Raw genomic sequence first — 18026 nt, forward strand, 5'->3', positions numbered from 1 at the left:
AAAAGGGCGGGCATCCAAGACAGTGCGTTTCACGGCGATTAGAGATGCGGAAGTAGCTGCGAGAAGGTATAATATATATATTTCAATTTTCTTTGGCAACACAAACTTTGAAAAATTGTAAACAAACATTAGTTTCGGTTTTTGCCTTAAGTCACATGCATTTTTAAATTTTACCTTGAACTGTGTGTATCGTAATTATTCTTCAATATGTATTAAATAACTCCTCGTTTTTCAGTATGCAACGAATAAAATATGATGTAATTGTCGTTGGGGGTGGTATTATTGGAACTGCCACAGCAAGAGAATTACTGTTGAGACATCCCCATCTTCGACTTGCAATAGTTGAAAAAGAATCTAAAATTGGTTTGTTCCTGATCCCTTCATTCTTAAGTTACATTATTTTCTCATTGTTATATAGTTACTATCATCAAAAGCTCTGGAACATTATTTTCTCTTAAATGTCATGAACTGCCTATTATGTGCGTCTAACAATGACACACAAGGTGGTAACTAACTATGTACTTCTAAACTGTAACTAAATTATGTGCTTACTGTTTTTAAGGTGCCTTTGATTTGCTTTTTAACTATCAAGAAGAATTTTTTTTAATACTTACATTTTAAAAATATTTATTTCTAATGATGAATTTTGTTCTGGTTTTATTAATGTTGGGCTAATTTGCTTTTGATGTACTTTTGAGCTGTTGCGTGTATTTATTTGCAAAGTTCAAATTCCTAAAGAGCAAATACAAAGTTTTTTTTAAGTATGTTAAAATTAAACTATTGCTATCAAATTTTTAGATTATATTTACTACTATGCAAACATTCCAGAGTGACTTGGCGTTTTCAATTAAAATTTTGTTATGTGACCTATAGATCTATTACTAATCCAACTTTGTATCACTTAGCTAAAGTCGTGTAAAAAAAGTATGTAAAACGTAGCTTTTGATTGATCTGCATTATTGTGTGATTGTCATTGCTTATATAATTAATCCAATTTGGAGATTGTGTTCATTTAGATTTGTTCTCTTCCTTGACTTGTTATTTGCTCTACCACTACTTAAATTGGTTCGTGTTGTAGAGAAAACTCCCAAATATGGTAGCAGAGGTTGTTTACCAGAGAAGCCGTTTGCATTGGAAAGAAGTTAAAGTGTTGAAATGGTCAATGAACAAGTTGTTGAGTGATTCAGCGAAGTACATTTTTGTCCTGTTATAATTTTACAACAACTGTTATTTTCTGATGGGTCTGCTATATAATATAATCATATAACTTGTTAGAAAAATGAATATTTATAAGTTTATAACTACTGTAATTCTTTATTTCTGTGTATTTTAGCACAATCAAATTGCTTACTTGAACTAAAGAATATCTCCTAATTGTTTCTTCTTTGTGACAACTGTTGCAAACATGTCAAAATACTTTTGTATTTTCATAAATTTAAAAATATAAATGTAGTGATTAGTCTAAGGTTGACTTTTAGTTGGTTGCTTTTCTTAAAAAAAAGTTTTTCATGTGCCACGACTTGGTTGTCGTTAAAATTTGGCAGCTTTTTTTAGTGCAGATACCATTAAGGTTATCTTTAATTGAATTGTGACTGCCAGCAATAAAATTATTCTTTATTTACTCTCTGCCCTATTTATCAAATTTTGAATCTCGATGAATGATGTCATCATCTGTGAATTACAAGCATGAATTATGTGATGTATAAATAACCTTAATTTAATTCTCTTCTGTTTCTGTGAAGTAAAAATTAATTTCAAAATTTAACACTCTTCATTTTAATCTTAATACAATGATGCCATTTATATCACGTCATGTTTTAAATACGTTATGTTTTAAAATAATGCCAAAAAGTTATTAAATAGATTACAGCTTGTCTCTTTATGTCCTAATATTAATAATTCACTATGCAAAATTATGTTAGAAATCATTTAAAAAAAAAAAAACTGGTTATTTCTTGTTGTGCACGTTTTTATAAATATTTCCTCCTTAAAAACATTTTTCAAAGAATCATGTTGCAAAAAGGCCAGATTATATCTCCGTATTTTAAAATATGTAGCAAAAAATGTAAATTAATTGCAAATAAAGTACAAACATGGACATGCTCAGTGTTTTCATCATAGAAAAAAAATGGGTGAGGATTTCTCACCCTTTCTCAAAAACAGGGTGAGATTTCAGACAGTTAAGTGAGATTTCTAAAAACTAAAAGTCTTCTATTTTTTAAAGCATTGAATATTTTTGCTGCATCATCATAGAAGATTTTGCCTTTACTAGGTATTTATCCATATTACATTAGTGCATAAAAAATTTGAACGTCTTACATGAAAAAACCTTACCTACGGTAAACACGGTTGCAGAGAAATGTGTTCCGAAAGGGGTTCGGAGGGGTTGTGTTCTGTTGTTCGAAAAGGTTCCGAACAATACTGATAAATAGGGAAGCTAGATAACGGGGCAAATGTTGAAAATAATGAAAGATCCAGGAAGAAAAGTGAAACTGATTTTATTTTAAATGGTGTAAATCAAAGCTTTTTCCAAAATGCGAGAAATTCGCGAATTTCTCGCGGTAATAATTTTTTAACGCGAGAAAAGAAAAAAATATGCGAGATTCTTGCGCTGTAGTGAAAACACTGCATGCTATAGTTTTGAATCCATAATCAAGAACCTTTCTTAGTGTATTAAAATCAAGTTTTGACATTCATTTTTATTCATTTGTTGAAAATTTAGAAAGGTGATTGTTTATAGAAAAAAGATTTTATCATGTCAATTTTTGAATTTTATTTGTGATTTATTTACATTGTTTTTTTTCTACATAGCACAAAATACACCCTTTCCTGCTTTTGGATTATTAAATATATTCTAACAGAAACATTATTTGAGTAATATTGTAAAAAGACTGTTTTATTATTTAGTATTATTAAGTATGTTTATATTAATATCATATTGTTAATATTATTCTTTTTTTTCTTTCTTCATTTTATAGCTGCTCATCAAAGTGGACATAACAGTGGTGTTGTTCATACTGGTATTTATTATACTCCTGGTTCTTTAAAAGCAAAATTATGTGTTGAAGGATTGGATCTGGCATACAAATATTTTTCTGAAAAAAATATAAAATATAAAAAATGTGGAAAGGTAAAAGTAATTCTTATGTTCTACATATAATATTGATGTGATTGTTATCTAAGCATTAATTGTAATTGTTGCTTTAGATTAACTTCTAATAAGGAACTTACATCTTTTTTCTTTTTTTTTTAAATGAGTTTCTTTGAAAAGAAATTTCTATTTTTGAAGGCCATAATGAAATGTTGTTTATTTTAGATTTGTAAACTTGACAAAAATGATTAACGTTTCACTTTAGAAACTAAGTTTAAAAATAAATTATGCAGTAAATTATAATTAAAAATGAGAGAATTATTCTAAGATGTTCTTCATGTGAAATTTTTCGTTAAAGTTAAAAGCTTTATTTTATAAATGAAAAACTGAGATAGCTTTGCCTATATATTTTTTGCCCTCTAATAATATCAATGTGTAGCAAACCTCTAATATTATTTTAATGTATAAGTATAGTTTATAATTTACTTCTTATACATCTTTGATCTTCAAGTAGACTTCTAAATTACTATTGCCTAGATCATCTTTAAGAAATGGTCCCGAATGTTTTCACTATTATCTTAAAAATACATTTTTAGAAGTATATATGGCATGCAGAAATCCTGCATCAAATTTTATTTGCTTTTAAGTGAAGTAAGAACATTGAAATTAATTACATAAAAAGATATTTCACTACACTAAAACAATTGCTTTAATCTATCTACATTTTAAGAATATCTATAAATACAAACAGGCCCACTAAAAATTTGTATAATTTTGATACTGCATTTAAAATGTGGGCTTCAAGATTTATTTAAATGTTACTTATTAAAATATGTATTGTGAAACCTGTGTTGACTGATCATAGTGCAGTGCTTTAGTGGTCAACTAATAGAGTAATTATTTTCTACTATTTGTTGTACTATTTTATTTTTGGTTATATTCAGTTAGCCAGGCTTTAGTAAATAATTTTTTTTTTTGTCTTTTTTTTGTTGAGGGGAGAGTGATGTTCAATAGCCATTTTGTTTTGTACTCAAAAGAAAACAAAAATAGTTGAATTTTCTTGAGCCTGATAACCAAAAAGTACCTTTTTTTATCTATAGATCTAGTTATTCATACAACTGTTAATACCAATCAAAATAAAGATAAATGTTTTTAAATTTCTTTTGGCAAATTTTTATGTTGCGAAATATTATCAGAATGAATTACAGTTTGTTTCATAAATTTAGTATTAAACTGATTAGTGTTTTTTTATTAAAAAAAATATGTATATATACATATTTGGCAAGTGATATTTGCCAACTATTTATCATAAATGATTTCTTAAAAAATTAGTATGAAAGAACATTTATGCACACTTAACATTTTGAAATTTGTTTTGATGTATTTTGCTAAATTTGTTGCAAATGCCTTGTACAGTTTCTCCATATGTTCAAATCGGAAAACTATTTTTTTTATTTTATTTATTTAACTCAGTAATGCACTTTTTCTCTTAAACCAGAGTTAACTCTCAATAAAAAAATTTGTCTTGTAGCATTGAATTTTTTTTCCCTTGACATTCTCAAGTTTCTAGAGTAAAATTGTTGTGGTAATTTCTACGGCTGATTATTAAATTTAGATCAGTAACTAAGGGAGAGAGGCTAAAAATTTTTTAATTGGATTATAGTATTATTTTTTTTTCATTTTTTTTTTTTTTTACAGATTAGCCAAATTTACCTCTAATTTATTTATTTAATTGGTTGGTCTGAAATGGAAATAAAACAAAATGACTGATTCATAGTTTTTATACAAGCTTATAAAAGCATGATGTGTCACTGCTCTTACTAAAGTGAATTTATTTAAAAGAATCAAGTACCTAACACTCTCAGTCCTATCATTTTTTATTTTATTTATCAAAGATGTATGTGTTAGTAATGTTCTTATAATTTTGATAAATTCAGTTATGTAAAATACTCATATTGAATTTTATTCTAATAAAAATTGATGTCTTCTCATTTATTTCTTTATTTCAGATGATTGTAGCTGTGAAGAAGAAAGAAATCAAAGCATTAGATGCTTTGTATAATAGAGCAGTTCAAAATGGAGTGAAGGATATATCTCTTCTTGATTCTCTGGGAATTAAGGAAATAGAGCCAAATATTCAAGTAATTCAATATTATTGATTCAAAATACTTCAGTTAATTATTATAATTGTTATATCATGATTCATTCAAAATAACTATGCTGTTATTGAAGGGGAGAAAATATAATCTACTTTATCATCATGCAAATTATCACTTCATGATTGAAATATGAATATAAAACATTAAACTATACTAGCAGTTATGTGCTAATGTGTTTGCACCTGTACTATGAAGCGTAGAGTTAGGGAAAGCTGTAATGCTTTGCAATCTCTATTATGCCACCAGCATCACTGCCTATGTGATCTTTTCACAAAGAACTCTTTTGTGTAATACTTGTGAACTATATGTATCTATTGCTCTAGTTATTTAGGCTATCTTCCTTATGGGGTATCCCCTTTATTTGTTGTATTACAGAAAAACCTCTTAAGTTGACCACATGTCTTAGAGGATTATCAGCTTGTTGTCTCAATAGTGGACAGTTTATGCAGATTTCACTGTATTTGAAATTTTCTAAATTTTCTTTTGTTCTTTGCATTCTTGAAAAAGTATTATCTATGAAATGAAAAATTAGTAACTATAGCTCATGCCTTTTTTTTATATCTATAGCTAATTTACACTTTTTGCACACTACAAATAGTGATGCTACTGTTTTGCGTAGTTTGTAGTGAAGTATGATACATTTTTAAAAAAAAGTATTTTAATGAGTAGTGTAAGCAGTAATTTGTAGTGATTCTTGGCAACTACTTTTAACATTAGTTTAGAAAAGCAACTTAGTTCTAAACCAACAAATTTTTTTAATTTGAGGGGAACTAATCTTCGTGGGGTTGTCGATGGATGTAATGAAAATAACCCTGTGGTTGCGGCTGAGCATTAACAAAAATTACGTATTTAAAATCACTTACTAACTGATATTTAAACTAGCCATTGAAGAAAATAGATAATTAATCACTTTGGTCGCACTTTCACATGCGAATGCACACTTGTGAAACATTAATGTTATTTCAATGGAAGGCAAAGTATTTTCGATGCACTTAATTCGTTAGACGAAAATAAAAAGCGTTAAGCAGTTAAAAAATTGCAAGTATTAGATAATTTTGCCTTTTTCAAAAATATTCACTGTCAGAAACAGGATTAAAAAAATTGACGGTTAAATAAACAAATTTGAAAAAAATAATTTTTTTTTAGAATATCCAACTGGTTCATGTAAACATGAATAAATATTTCTTAAATGTTGTTTTATATTTAATGTAGGCCAATTTCTTATTCAAAACCATTTTGAACATGGGTGTAAATTATGTTCTCCTGCATTGTTCAATATTCACTATTCACTATTGCAAAAATATTCACTGTCAGAAACAGGATAAAAAAAAAATTGACGGTTAAATAAACAAATTTGAAAAATAAATTTTTTTTTGGAATATCCAACTGGTTCATGTAAACATGAATAAATATTTCTTAAATGTTCTTTTATATTTAATGTATACCAATTTCTTATTCAAAACCATTTTGAACATGGGCGTAAATTATGTTCTCCTGCATTGTTCGTCTCTTAAAAGTAGTAAAATAATAACTGCATTTTGCAAGTAATTTGTAGTCACTATATTATTAAAAAAAATTTTTTATAGTAAATTACAAAAATAATGTCGTTTTCCCGACTACTGATATATATCTTGTTTATCATTGTAATAATGATATAGTTCATTATAGGTGCTCACATGTTTATGAATTCATTATATCTAATTTAAAAACCTACAAATATTCTTTTTTAAACTTTTTTTTTTAATTGTTTGATTAATTAGAAAAATTTAAGTCTAATGAAATTTCTGACTCATTTATTACACTGATGTGTGAAAAACATAGTGAAATTTAGCTTTCAATAATATTTTAAAAAGAAGCTACAACTTTGATCATCTGTAAAAAGGGCTTAATTCATTTTTCTTTCTGACCATTAAATAGAATAGTTTCGAATGAGAAGTTTGGTGCACAGCTTCTTTTGGTGACTATATTTTCCATATCTCTTAAATTCACAAAAATGTCATTTAATATCTTCTTCTACTAAGTACTTCTACTTTATTTGAAGTATAAAAAAATTATTTAACTCATTTCATCTGCTCTTCATATTTTCTGAAACAATATAAGTTAATAAGTCAACTCAATTTATAAAATTTAATTACGTATCCTTAATTACATATTATCTTTATTTACATATTATCTTTAATTACATATTATCATAGTAAAAATCTTCTTGCATTTTAGGGTCTCAAAGCAATTTGGTCACCAAATACAGGAATTGTAGATTGGGGAGAAGTTACACAGTCATATGCTGAAGACTGTAAATCTATGGGTGCAGATATATATTTCAATTTTAAAGTGAGCCAGTTTGTTCCCCTACAAGAGACTCGAAAAACAATTCTTGTCCAGAGTAAATCCATGGTAATATTTGTCTTTTTACTCATTATAACATATGTTTTAAATGTGTGAGAATTAGATGGATCTAATGTTTGTCTTGTTGCAGTTTTTCTGTATTTATTTTAAATGTTTTATTTTGATGCAAGAAGAAACAATTACAATTACCTATGAATAAATACTTGATTCTGTAAAACTTTATTTGCTTCAAAAAATATGAGGATGGTAATGAAAGTTGACTTGTTTGAGGATGGTAATGAATGATGACTTGTTTTAAGCACTCAAGAATACGAAAACAGAAGATACTTTGACTCACTTTAATCACTTTTGTTTTTATTCTACATTTACACCTGGTAAGACTTGAGAATGGTTACCTATTTTTGAGTGCCCAAAAAGTTGAATTTTATTATTATCTTTATATTTTTTTAAGCAAATGGAGTTTTATACTATCAAGTATATCTTTCTGCTTTAGTTTCCTGTGATTATTCATTTTATATAAATAAATATATTTAATTCTGACACTGATGTACTTTGTGTAAAATATGTTGAAAACTGCAAAGAAAAAATGAGGAAAAAAAATTAATTAAAAATGAAATGGAAAACCTTTGAAAATTAATTAAATCGAGACACATTTATGGTTTTATTTTACATTGTTTAGTTTGACACCCGGTGGCTGAGGGGTTGCGCTTCGGGTTTCCGTGCCACATGACCCAGCTTCGATCCTCAAACCGGGCAAAGTTGACTCAGCCTTTCATCCCTTCAGTGGGTCAATAAATGAGTACCAAGCATGCTTGGGAACTAAACACTGAGGGTTTCGCGTTTGGCTGACCACTTAACCGGAACATCTGTTCCTGCATCCCAGAGTCCAAGGTCAAGAAAACTGAGATGGGCACGGTAGGCCTTAGCCCTCTATGAGCTGTCGACCCACTGAGTTTGGTTTTATTTTGCATTTAAATAATAATATAGATCAAATAATAGGTACTCAATTTATATCAAATTTAGATTAAGTTGGAATTTTTTAGTCTAATGTTTGCAGCATATCTGCCTTAAAATAATATATGGATGCTATTTAGTTATCCTTATTAAAATGGAAGAATAGTGTTTTGCTGTTTTTATGAAGCTCATTAATATTCTTTCAATTTTTTTTAGGAATTATTAGGGCAGCATGTTGTAACATGTGGTGGATTACAATCTGATATTCTGGCTGAAATGACTGGCTGTAATAGACTACCAAGAATTATTCCTTTCCGGGGGGAATATCTCGTTTTAAGACCTGAGAAGTCAAATTTAGTAAAAACTAACATTTATCCTGTAAGTACTTGTAATGCCACAATAGGCATAACATATTTCCTAGCTGTTGAAACTTCTTTAATTTTTTTAACTTATTTTTTTTTTATCATTCTTAACCAAATTTTAATTAAATTTAACCAGTTATTTAATTTTTATTTTTATTACAATTTATAAAAAGGGATTATTAAATATTTTATTCTTTTCTTAACAATCAATGTAATGGCTAGCTTTTTATTTCAATACTAATGTAGATTCATTAATTCACTGTCGCGACTAAATTGAAAACAAAAATCTATTTATGACTCTTTATTTCGATGATCAACTGCATTACTAAAATGACTTATACCGTGAACTATATTTTCTTTCAGGTACCAGAGCCTGGATTACCTTTCTTGGGGGTGCATATTACTCCTCGCATTGATGGTTCTGTATGGTTAGGTCCAAATGCTGTTCTTGCTTTGAAACGAGAAGGCTATGGTATTACAGATATCAAAATGGATGAAGCATTTGATATATTACGATTCAAGTTAGTTTTTTATTTATTGCATGATTTAAAAAAATTGGATTTTTTTGAGTAAATGTTATATTTTCTCTTTTTTTTTTTCCTCTGGCTACTTCTAAAATGTGTGCACTTGTATATTTATATCAATCCAAAGTTTATAACTCATGATCTAAATCAATATTTGAACAAATGTGAATCAATTTTTAAAACTTAAATGAAAATATGCATATTATGGGACAGTTTGATTTTTTTTTCTTCAATTTTTTTATACCTGAGCACATCAAACAAGCTAAACACCTCCTAAAATATAAGTGTTGTGTTATTCTAAGCAAATGACATTTTAATTTTAGTCTTCAGTAATGAGGGATGCTTACGACTCAGTTTCTATCAAGTATTTAATAAGTTTTTATCAAGTATTTAAATAAATTAGTACAGTTTTTATATTAAATTGTTTAGAATTATGTTTTTTTTTTAAATTAGAAAAATTTCACTACTAAATTAATTTAAAAGGTATATTTCCTATTTAATTTACACAATATAGTATCAAGAAATCATCATTTTAAATTATGTTTTCCTTGAATGTTTAAATTAATAATGTTTCATACAAGTATCATATAGTAAAGAAAAAAAGGCAGGTGTTTGTTAAGTTTTAACTTTTTAATGATATTTATGTATATATATACATACACAGTGAAACCTTCGGGAAAGATCACCTCTATGTGGCAACCTCCTCTATTTACGACCACTTTTGGGCAACACAGTGAGTGGCTCTTATTTAAGGAGATCTTTTCGACGATCACTGATAGAGGTGAACTATCTCATGTTACAGTCAAGAGTGCATTAAAACGCTGCTATCAATGACTTAGTTTCAAAGTTAAATTTGGAAAAAAAAGTTATTTAAAAAAAAAAAACTGAGCATCAAAATAAAAAAAACTGTTTTTTTTTTTTTTTAATAAACTTATTTTTATGATATAAAACTGAAAGCAAACTAAAACGAAAAGCATTGTTTATTTATTTAAAATAGTTCTATCATTTATAATTGGTAAATTTGTTTTTACACAGCAGAGCTAATTTTTATTGAGGCTAAAATTTATTTATTAATCCGGTTTTAATGACGCCAACATATGTAGCATTTCTGCATCAAAAAATGACAATATTTTTTTTAAATATATATAACCGTCGTTTAACAGCACACCCAATATTATGGGTTTAGGACTACTAATGTTCAACTCCGTAGCCTTGTAATTCTGATCCCAATCCAGAAGACAACAGAACTCCCGGGTTGAGTATTAGGAATTTACCTTCGGGGAGGACTTTATGATGGAGCTAACCTGCATTTGCGTTACATGGAGAAGAAGACCACGAGAACCTCCCACAGCTAGCCTAATGGTAAGGGGACTCTAACCCAGGATTGGTCTACCACTGAGGATATTTCACGTCAGCACTGTGGTCAGTGCAAGCTGGATGTGGATTCGTATTGACCAGCCATTGCTGGGATCGAACCTGGGTTCGCCTCATTGGAAGGCGAACCCTCTATCCCCTTAGCCATCGCGGCTCATGATAATTATTTGTGAAAATTCATGTACCTTTTATGACATTTTATTTTGTAATCTTCAAATTTTATTGATATTATTGATTATAGATTTTGTTTTGTGTTTCGCTCTGTATTTTTTTAACATGTTATTTTTTTGTTTTTTGCTTGATATATTTTTTACTTAATGTGTTCTATTTTTGTTTCAGTTTTTTTGAGAGCTCCTCACACTATTGTATTGATATGTTTTGCTTAGACTATATTGATACTATATTAGAATGCACTCCTTTTTGCGAATGCACTATATATATATATATATATATACATTTACANTTCCTATTTATTTATTTATTATGAAGGTTGACTCTACTTATTAACCTAGTGTACTAAAAGTATTATTAGTAATTATTTTATTAGTTTTAATATTACTCAACTTTTAAAACTTTGTGTAATAATAACTTATAATTTTCTTTTTATTCCCATATGTAGAGGTCTTCAAAAATTAGCTATGAAGCACTTTTCCTTTGGCCTATCAGAAGTTTACAGAAGTATTAACATATCTGCTCAAGTCAATATCTTAAAACAATTTTTGCCAACATTGAAAAACTCTGATGTTATGAGGTAAGTTTTTTTTTTCCTTCAAATATCACAAGAACTTGAATATTTTTAATAAAATCTTTTCAATAATGTACAATTCTTTGAGAAAACGATTTTGTTTAGGTTTCATTCACAAAATTTTTTACTTGAATATAGTTAATATTTTTTTTTAATTTCAATTAACCTAATTATTAATTATGAACTAATCATAAAAAAAATTTCTTTTTATTCTTAAAATTATGTCTTAAAATTATGTAACAGTGCTGTATCAAAATCCTGAAAGGAATGCTACTGGCTTGACAAGTCATCCCATGTTGATTTCCTTTTCAAGAGAGCAATTTATTTAATTGCCCCTTGAGTTTTATTGGCTATTGAGCTTTATGTACCTTAGAGTTTATTAGCTGAAAATTACCTGAAATAATTATATTTGCTAATTTTTAAGTTTTTGTTTGCTAATTTAAGTAAAAACCCTAGAAAGACAAAGGTTTTTAGAATTATTTATTTTCAGCAACGGATGTTTAAATCGACGCAATTTAATTTGTAGATAATTATTATTATTTTTATGACTTAACCTGCTTATCTTCCCTTTTTATTATGTTTCAGTATAACAATGATAATATTGGTTTCAATTTACTAATGTTTATCACTAAGATTCATTATAACAAAAAAAAGAATTGTAGCTTCAAAATTTAACACTAATGTTTCAACGTAACAGTGACATTTTGTTTTTAATCTTTGTTTCTTCTCTCTTGCCCTTTCTTTAACTGTTACCCATTTCCTCTTTTTATTGTTCACTGTATAGGGGACCATCAGGGGTGAGAGCCCAGGCACTTGATGCTAATGGAAATCTAGTTGATGATTTCATATTTGATTCCGGGAAAGGGAAGTTTGCAAGAACTGTTCTGCATGTTAGGAATGCCCCCTCTCCGGCTGCTACATCCTCTTTGGCCATAGCAAAAGTTATCGCTGATAAAGTCAGAGAAAAATTTCATATCAGACAAACTGAAAGCAATGATTGTCTCTAATTATGAGAGTTATGGACAGTTGAAATGTGATATCAGCTAAAGTGCTTCTTGAACTAAATCAAAATGTTTATTTTATCTATAATTATTTTGCATTTTTATATCATAATCTAATTATTTCATTGGGTGTTATCATGCTTATTTATATTATTGTTTTAGTTAAGGAATGTGTAAATGCTCATTTTTATAATGAAGTTATTAAATTATCTTTATTTTAATAATCCTTTTGAACTGAAATGGTTTTTTAATTAAGATTGTCCAATTTAGTAATTTTATGTTAGTTTGAAGCTGATGAGAGTTTGTTTGGCTAATTTACTATATTGTTGGCTAATTTACTATATTTTTAGTATTAATGTATTTTTGTACATTATAATTTAATATATTTCTATATTTTTAATTTCAAAGTTAAAAAAACTACTACATTTTCATTGTATTTAATTACTGAAAAGTCAGGTTTGGATTAATCATTAAATAATCGGCTCATAAACTAATTAAAATCTTTACTTGAATTTATTACTTAATATTCATTATATATTTTATAATACATTATTATTTGACATAATATAATTTATTATTATATATTATTTTATGGAAAAATGTTTAATATCCCTAAAACATTAATCTATTTTCAGATTGTTTTTTAATTAAAGTACTTATACATTGAAATACTGTTAGCTTAAAATTGCATATTAATATTTTATCTATTATACTCACTTGAAATGCATATTAAATTCTTTTCAGGTCAAATATTTAATTTTCCTAACCAAAGGCTTTTAGTTCAGTTTCTTAAGTTTTAGAATTTTAAAGAGCAAACTGTACATTATTAAGAGATGTGCCAAAAATTTCTATCAAGGAAATTGTTTTTGACGGATGATATATCCTAGCATTTAAATTTATTTGTTTATTTTATGAGCTTGATAAAAATAACAAATTCAAACTCAAATCTTCAAAACATTATTCAAAATCTACTTTTAAATTTTCAAAAAATTCGATAATAAACCCTTTTTGTAATGTGCTTTAGCATTAGAAATTTTTCTCAGACTCAATGTTCTTCAGAAAATTCTGAAATGTAAGGAAGTTCTGGCAACAACAAAAAAATAATTTGGAAATCAGTTTTTGAAAATGAATTCTATTCGTTTTAAAAAGCACAATTTATTTAAATAAATAAAGGTTCAAATACTTAAAGCAAAGCAAAAAACATTATTGTTTTCATGAGTTTACTTCTGGTTTTGATTTTGTCTGTCCATTTAAAGAATAAAAAAAACTAACTTCTAAAAATTGGAGATAAACATTTCAAATGATTTTGAAAATCTTCATGAACTAAGTTTAAAAATAAATAATAGAAATTGCCGATTTTCACCAGTTGAATACCTAACACATTATGTATATTGATAATTATTAATGTTATAATATTTAGATTTTTTTTTTACTCTTAAAAAGCCCCATTACTTAATATTATACATGTACGTTTATTATATTTTGATGGGCAAATTGTTTTGACTTATTGCTGTCAATAACGACGGTAAGTTAATATTATATGTTTCAGAATTAGCATGATTTAAATTACTTGATTTCATTAAAATAAATTCCTTAATTTAATTTTGGATTTTTTATTTTACTATTCTTGTCATTATTTTTTTAAAAAACTCGTTAATTTAAGACAAATATTTCTATTTAGTATAACTTTTTTAATATATTCTTGAGGTTTTTGATTATTTTTAATCTAATTTATTGTCATAGAAGGCTTTTTTATAAAAGAAATATTGAGTGTGAGGTATATGAATTAAATAGAAAAATTTGATCATTGTCTTTACCAGGTAATGAGGATGTTGAGCTTAAATACAAATAACTATGACTTTGTTTATTCAATGATTAGTTTATTTTAATTAAAATAATAAAAACAATTTTAGTTAGAAGCATTTAGTGTTTTAGTTATAAATTTTTTAAATGTTAAGCATTATTAAAAAAATTATTTATCAGAATTTTGATTGATTAGTGTAAAAAAAATTAATTTTTTTTTAATCATAATTTTTACCAACTTTGATATGTATTAATTTTTATACTTAGGAATTCTTTTAATTTATTTGTATTAAACATACTAGTCTCTGCTCTATATATGAGTAATTGTAAAAGTCTTGAATTCTATTTAGTTTTTTGAATTTGAAGATTTTTACCTTAAGTACTTTTAGGAGCTATTTTCTTACTATGTTATTAGATTTATTTTTGTTACTGATTAAGATTCAATGTGGTTTAATTTACCTGAATGCGTTTAAAAACATGTCTTATGATAAAGAATATAAATATTATTTTTTTATAGTTTATGAAGTAATCCTTTTAATGTTGTATTTATAAAAATGTTTTTAAAAAGCTATATGTATATATCTATCTATCTATATTTTTAGATCATTGAAATATTTTTGATTAATTATAATAAAAATTATAAAATCATTAAAAATATTTTGAATCAAATTATTTTAGGATTAAAATAATAGTATTTTTGAATATTGAATGAATATTTGAATTGCATTTATGTAATGTCTGCCTATAATAAACCACTCTAGCTCAGTTAGTTATTTTAACAACTATAAAACAATACAAACACAACGCTAACAAACATCACTTTTTTTTACATCCACTCAAATTAAATGTTCGAGAGAAAGTGCGAAGAGGATCATGAGTGAAGTTTATCACTGGCGCAGTCTTGCGGGCAAACCAGGCATTACATGCCTCTTTTTCAATTCGATATAAATAATTGAACCTTTCTAGTTTTTATTGTTCCACCAACCTTAAATTTTAATATCACGAAATTTAAAACAGTGTTATACTGTAGTTAACCATTCAACTCACTTACTATAAATAAAAATGTGTTATTTCATTTACAAATGACTAATGTCAAAAATATTAGATTAAGAAAAATACTCTTAAATTTTTAAACATTTCAGATAAGTGGTAAAACATTTGTAATGTATAAACATGTTAAAGTGTTACAGTAATGTCCTAACTTCAAAAAAAACTGGCAAAATTCTGATTGATGATTGTTCAGTTTTCTAGGATCACATATTTAAAAAAAAATTATTAACTGACATTATTATGCATAGATTGCCATGGTTTGCATATAGTTATTTATTGTTATGATTTACCACTATTACTATATAAATAACTATCTGCTTTTATATTGCTTTAAAATAAATTTATTTTTATTGTATGTTTTCTGATGTGAAATATCTTCTCGATTGTATTTTACAATTAAAGGATTTTTAATTTTATTATTTTTATAAATATTCATTATAAGTTTTAAAATTTAATTATTTTGCTTCAAAGAATTATAAATAATTCTTTATTTTCAAATTTGAATATTTGAAAATGTTGACATTTGTGTAAGAAATTAGTTTTCTACTGATATTTTCTCAGAAACATTCTTCCCTATTTTCTAATGTTTAAAGAATGATATATTTTTGAAAAGGTTTTGCATAAAATTTCACTTATTTAAAAGCTATATCTTTAGGTTTTTTGGTAATCTCAGTTCTAGATCCGGGTTTTTAGTAATTTAACCCTTTGACAACTGTACTTTATGCTGAAGCGTGACATCTTATACATTGATAATGTGCTTTTTTTTGTTGAATGAATGTTTTTGCAAGAAATAATTTTAAATGTGATAAAATAAGCAGCAAGCAAGTAGTAGTAATTGGCGTTTTAAATAAATTGGGTTTCTAAATAAAATTTTTATGGTAATAAAAGTTTTATTTTAAGTTTTATCATAGTTTAGCTTTCATTTAACCATTTGGCAGCTGTAAATATTAAATATATGCTGAAGAATGATGTCCTATTCTTTGCTGATGTGACATTTTTTTATAGAATAAAATTATTTTACTAGTATTTATATGAAATTATTTTAATATAATAACATAAGAAGTATATTGACTTACTAAATAAAAAATTAAATGAATAAATTTACTTATTAAATAAAATATTTTTGGAAATTAATGCATTTCTATTAATTCAATTTGTAGCTCACATTTATTTGTTGTTTATTCAAGGGATGCATGATTAAATTTATCAGATTTGTTTGCAATAAATAATTATCAGCATACTGGCTTTTTGTATATCTTTCGTAAATTTATAAAAAGTGTTGTTTTTTTATTTTAAATGTGGCATTATTTTGTTAAAATTTAATTTTTTGGAACATCAAAATTCTTTTGTAATGTGTAATATATATTTTGCTTTTAAATTAATTATTATTCACTATTTTCCTCTTTAATTAATAACTTTATTAATTGCAAAGAAAGTTTACTCTCCAAACTTTTTATTTATCCAAACAAGTTGAAAAAATCAAAAATCACTTAGTTATTTTTTGTTATATGTTATTATTCTTTGCTTTGTTAACCTTTAATGACTATATGTCTGTTTTCAGCCCCCAGTTTCCATTGAGTATCAACAAAACACACCTACAAAGGGTTTTAATATTCATCTTAGTTTATTTTTTCTTTAAATTGTTTTCTTAATTTATTTAAAGTTGTTTGTTTTTATTTTAACGGTCAATTTAATAAAAACTAATTGATTTTCTGTAATTAAAAACTTTTTGCATTGGAATTTCAATATTTATTTTAGATCATATTATTGTGCTAGTTTTAAAATTTAGTTTTACTTACCCACTCTTCTTTCATAATTCTTTGTCGGAACCCCTTATCTCCCATATGTAATATGTAAGTTTTTTTAGTTTAAGCTACCCGTTTCTGAATGATATGCATAAATTTTACAATTTTATTAGATTGTTGTTAGAGCTTTATGTGTTATTATAAGTTCTATTTTGTGCAATATTTTGACTTAAACAAATTGTAAAAATATATATTCTTTAAGAAAAAAAGAGTTGATGAGTTAGTTTAAACTCCTGTGCCTAAAAATACAAATATGCATTTTACAAAATTGAGTTAATAAATAGATTTAGTTTCTAAAAAGGCCCATTTGTTTATTTTTATACGAATTTATCAAACTTATGTTATTATCGGCACAAAATGTATGTCATTGATTTTATTATATAATAAAAAAAATTTCAGTAACTGTGTTCATTCAATTTTGTAATAGTCAATTAGGTAATTGAGGGTAAGTAATAATAACAACCTAAACTTTAGCATTCATAGTTTTGTTTGTATAAAGACTAATGAATAAATCAATAATATGCTGCACATGTCAGTGACATATTTAGAATTGTGAATAGTGCTGTTCAGTCAGTAACATGCATATGTTGGTGGCAAGTTTTAATATTATTTTGCTTAAAATAATAGAAAAATGAAGTTATCTATGTACTTATGCTAGAATAGTTATGCTTGTTTACTGAATCAAAACAATGATACATACTTTTAATTTTTTATCTCTGTACCTATTGCATTTTTTCAGAAATGTCTGTTTTGCCTGTATATTTGTTGAAGTTTTTTTTTGGAACTGTGATAGTTTAACTGAAGAATTGTTT

At 26.2% G+C, this 18026-nt stretch overlaps 1 protein-coding gene across 1 annotated transcript; it reads left to right on the forward strand.

Annotated features, from left to right (window-relative positions):
• Positions 1 to 96: 96 nt before the first annotated feature.
• LOC107445392 (L-2-hydroxyglutarate dehydrogenase) lies at positions 97 to 17616 on the forward strand. The gene is made up of 8 exons (XM_016059777.3): positions 97 to 363; positions 2979 to 3130; positions 5101 to 5232; positions 7468 to 7644; positions 8767 to 8928; positions 9276 to 9433; positions 11430 to 11561; positions 12340 to 17616. The coding sequence occupies exons 1-8, from the start codon at positions 237 to 239 to the stop codon at positions 12560 to 12562; spliced, it is 1263 nt and encodes a 420-aa protein (XP_015915263.1). The 5' UTR covers positions 97 to 236; the 3' UTR covers positions 12563 to 17616.
• The last annotated feature ends 410 nt before the right edge of the window (positions 17617 to 18026 follow it).

This window comes from Parasteatoda tepidariorum, chromosome 8 (assembly GCF_043381705.1).
Source record: "Parasteatoda tepidariorum isolate YZ-2023 chromosome 8, CAS_Ptep_4.0, whole genome shotgun sequence".
Taxonomy (NCBI): domain Eukaryota; kingdom Metazoa; phylum Arthropoda; class Arachnida; order Araneae; family Theridiidae; genus Parasteatoda; species Parasteatoda tepidariorum.

Coding starts and splice junctions, on each gene's coding strand:
- LOC107445392 (XM_016059777.3), top strand. CDS start 237: ATGCAACGAATAAAATATGATGTAATTGTCGTTGGGGGTGGTATTATT. Junction 7,645..8,766: donor TTGTCCAGAGTAAATCCATG/GTAATATTTGTC, acceptor AATTTTTTTTAG/GAATTATTAGGGCAGCATGT. Junction 11,562..12,339: donor AAAAACTCTGATGTTATGAG/GTAAGTTTTTTT, acceptor TTCACTGTATAG/GGGACCATCAGGGGTGAGAG.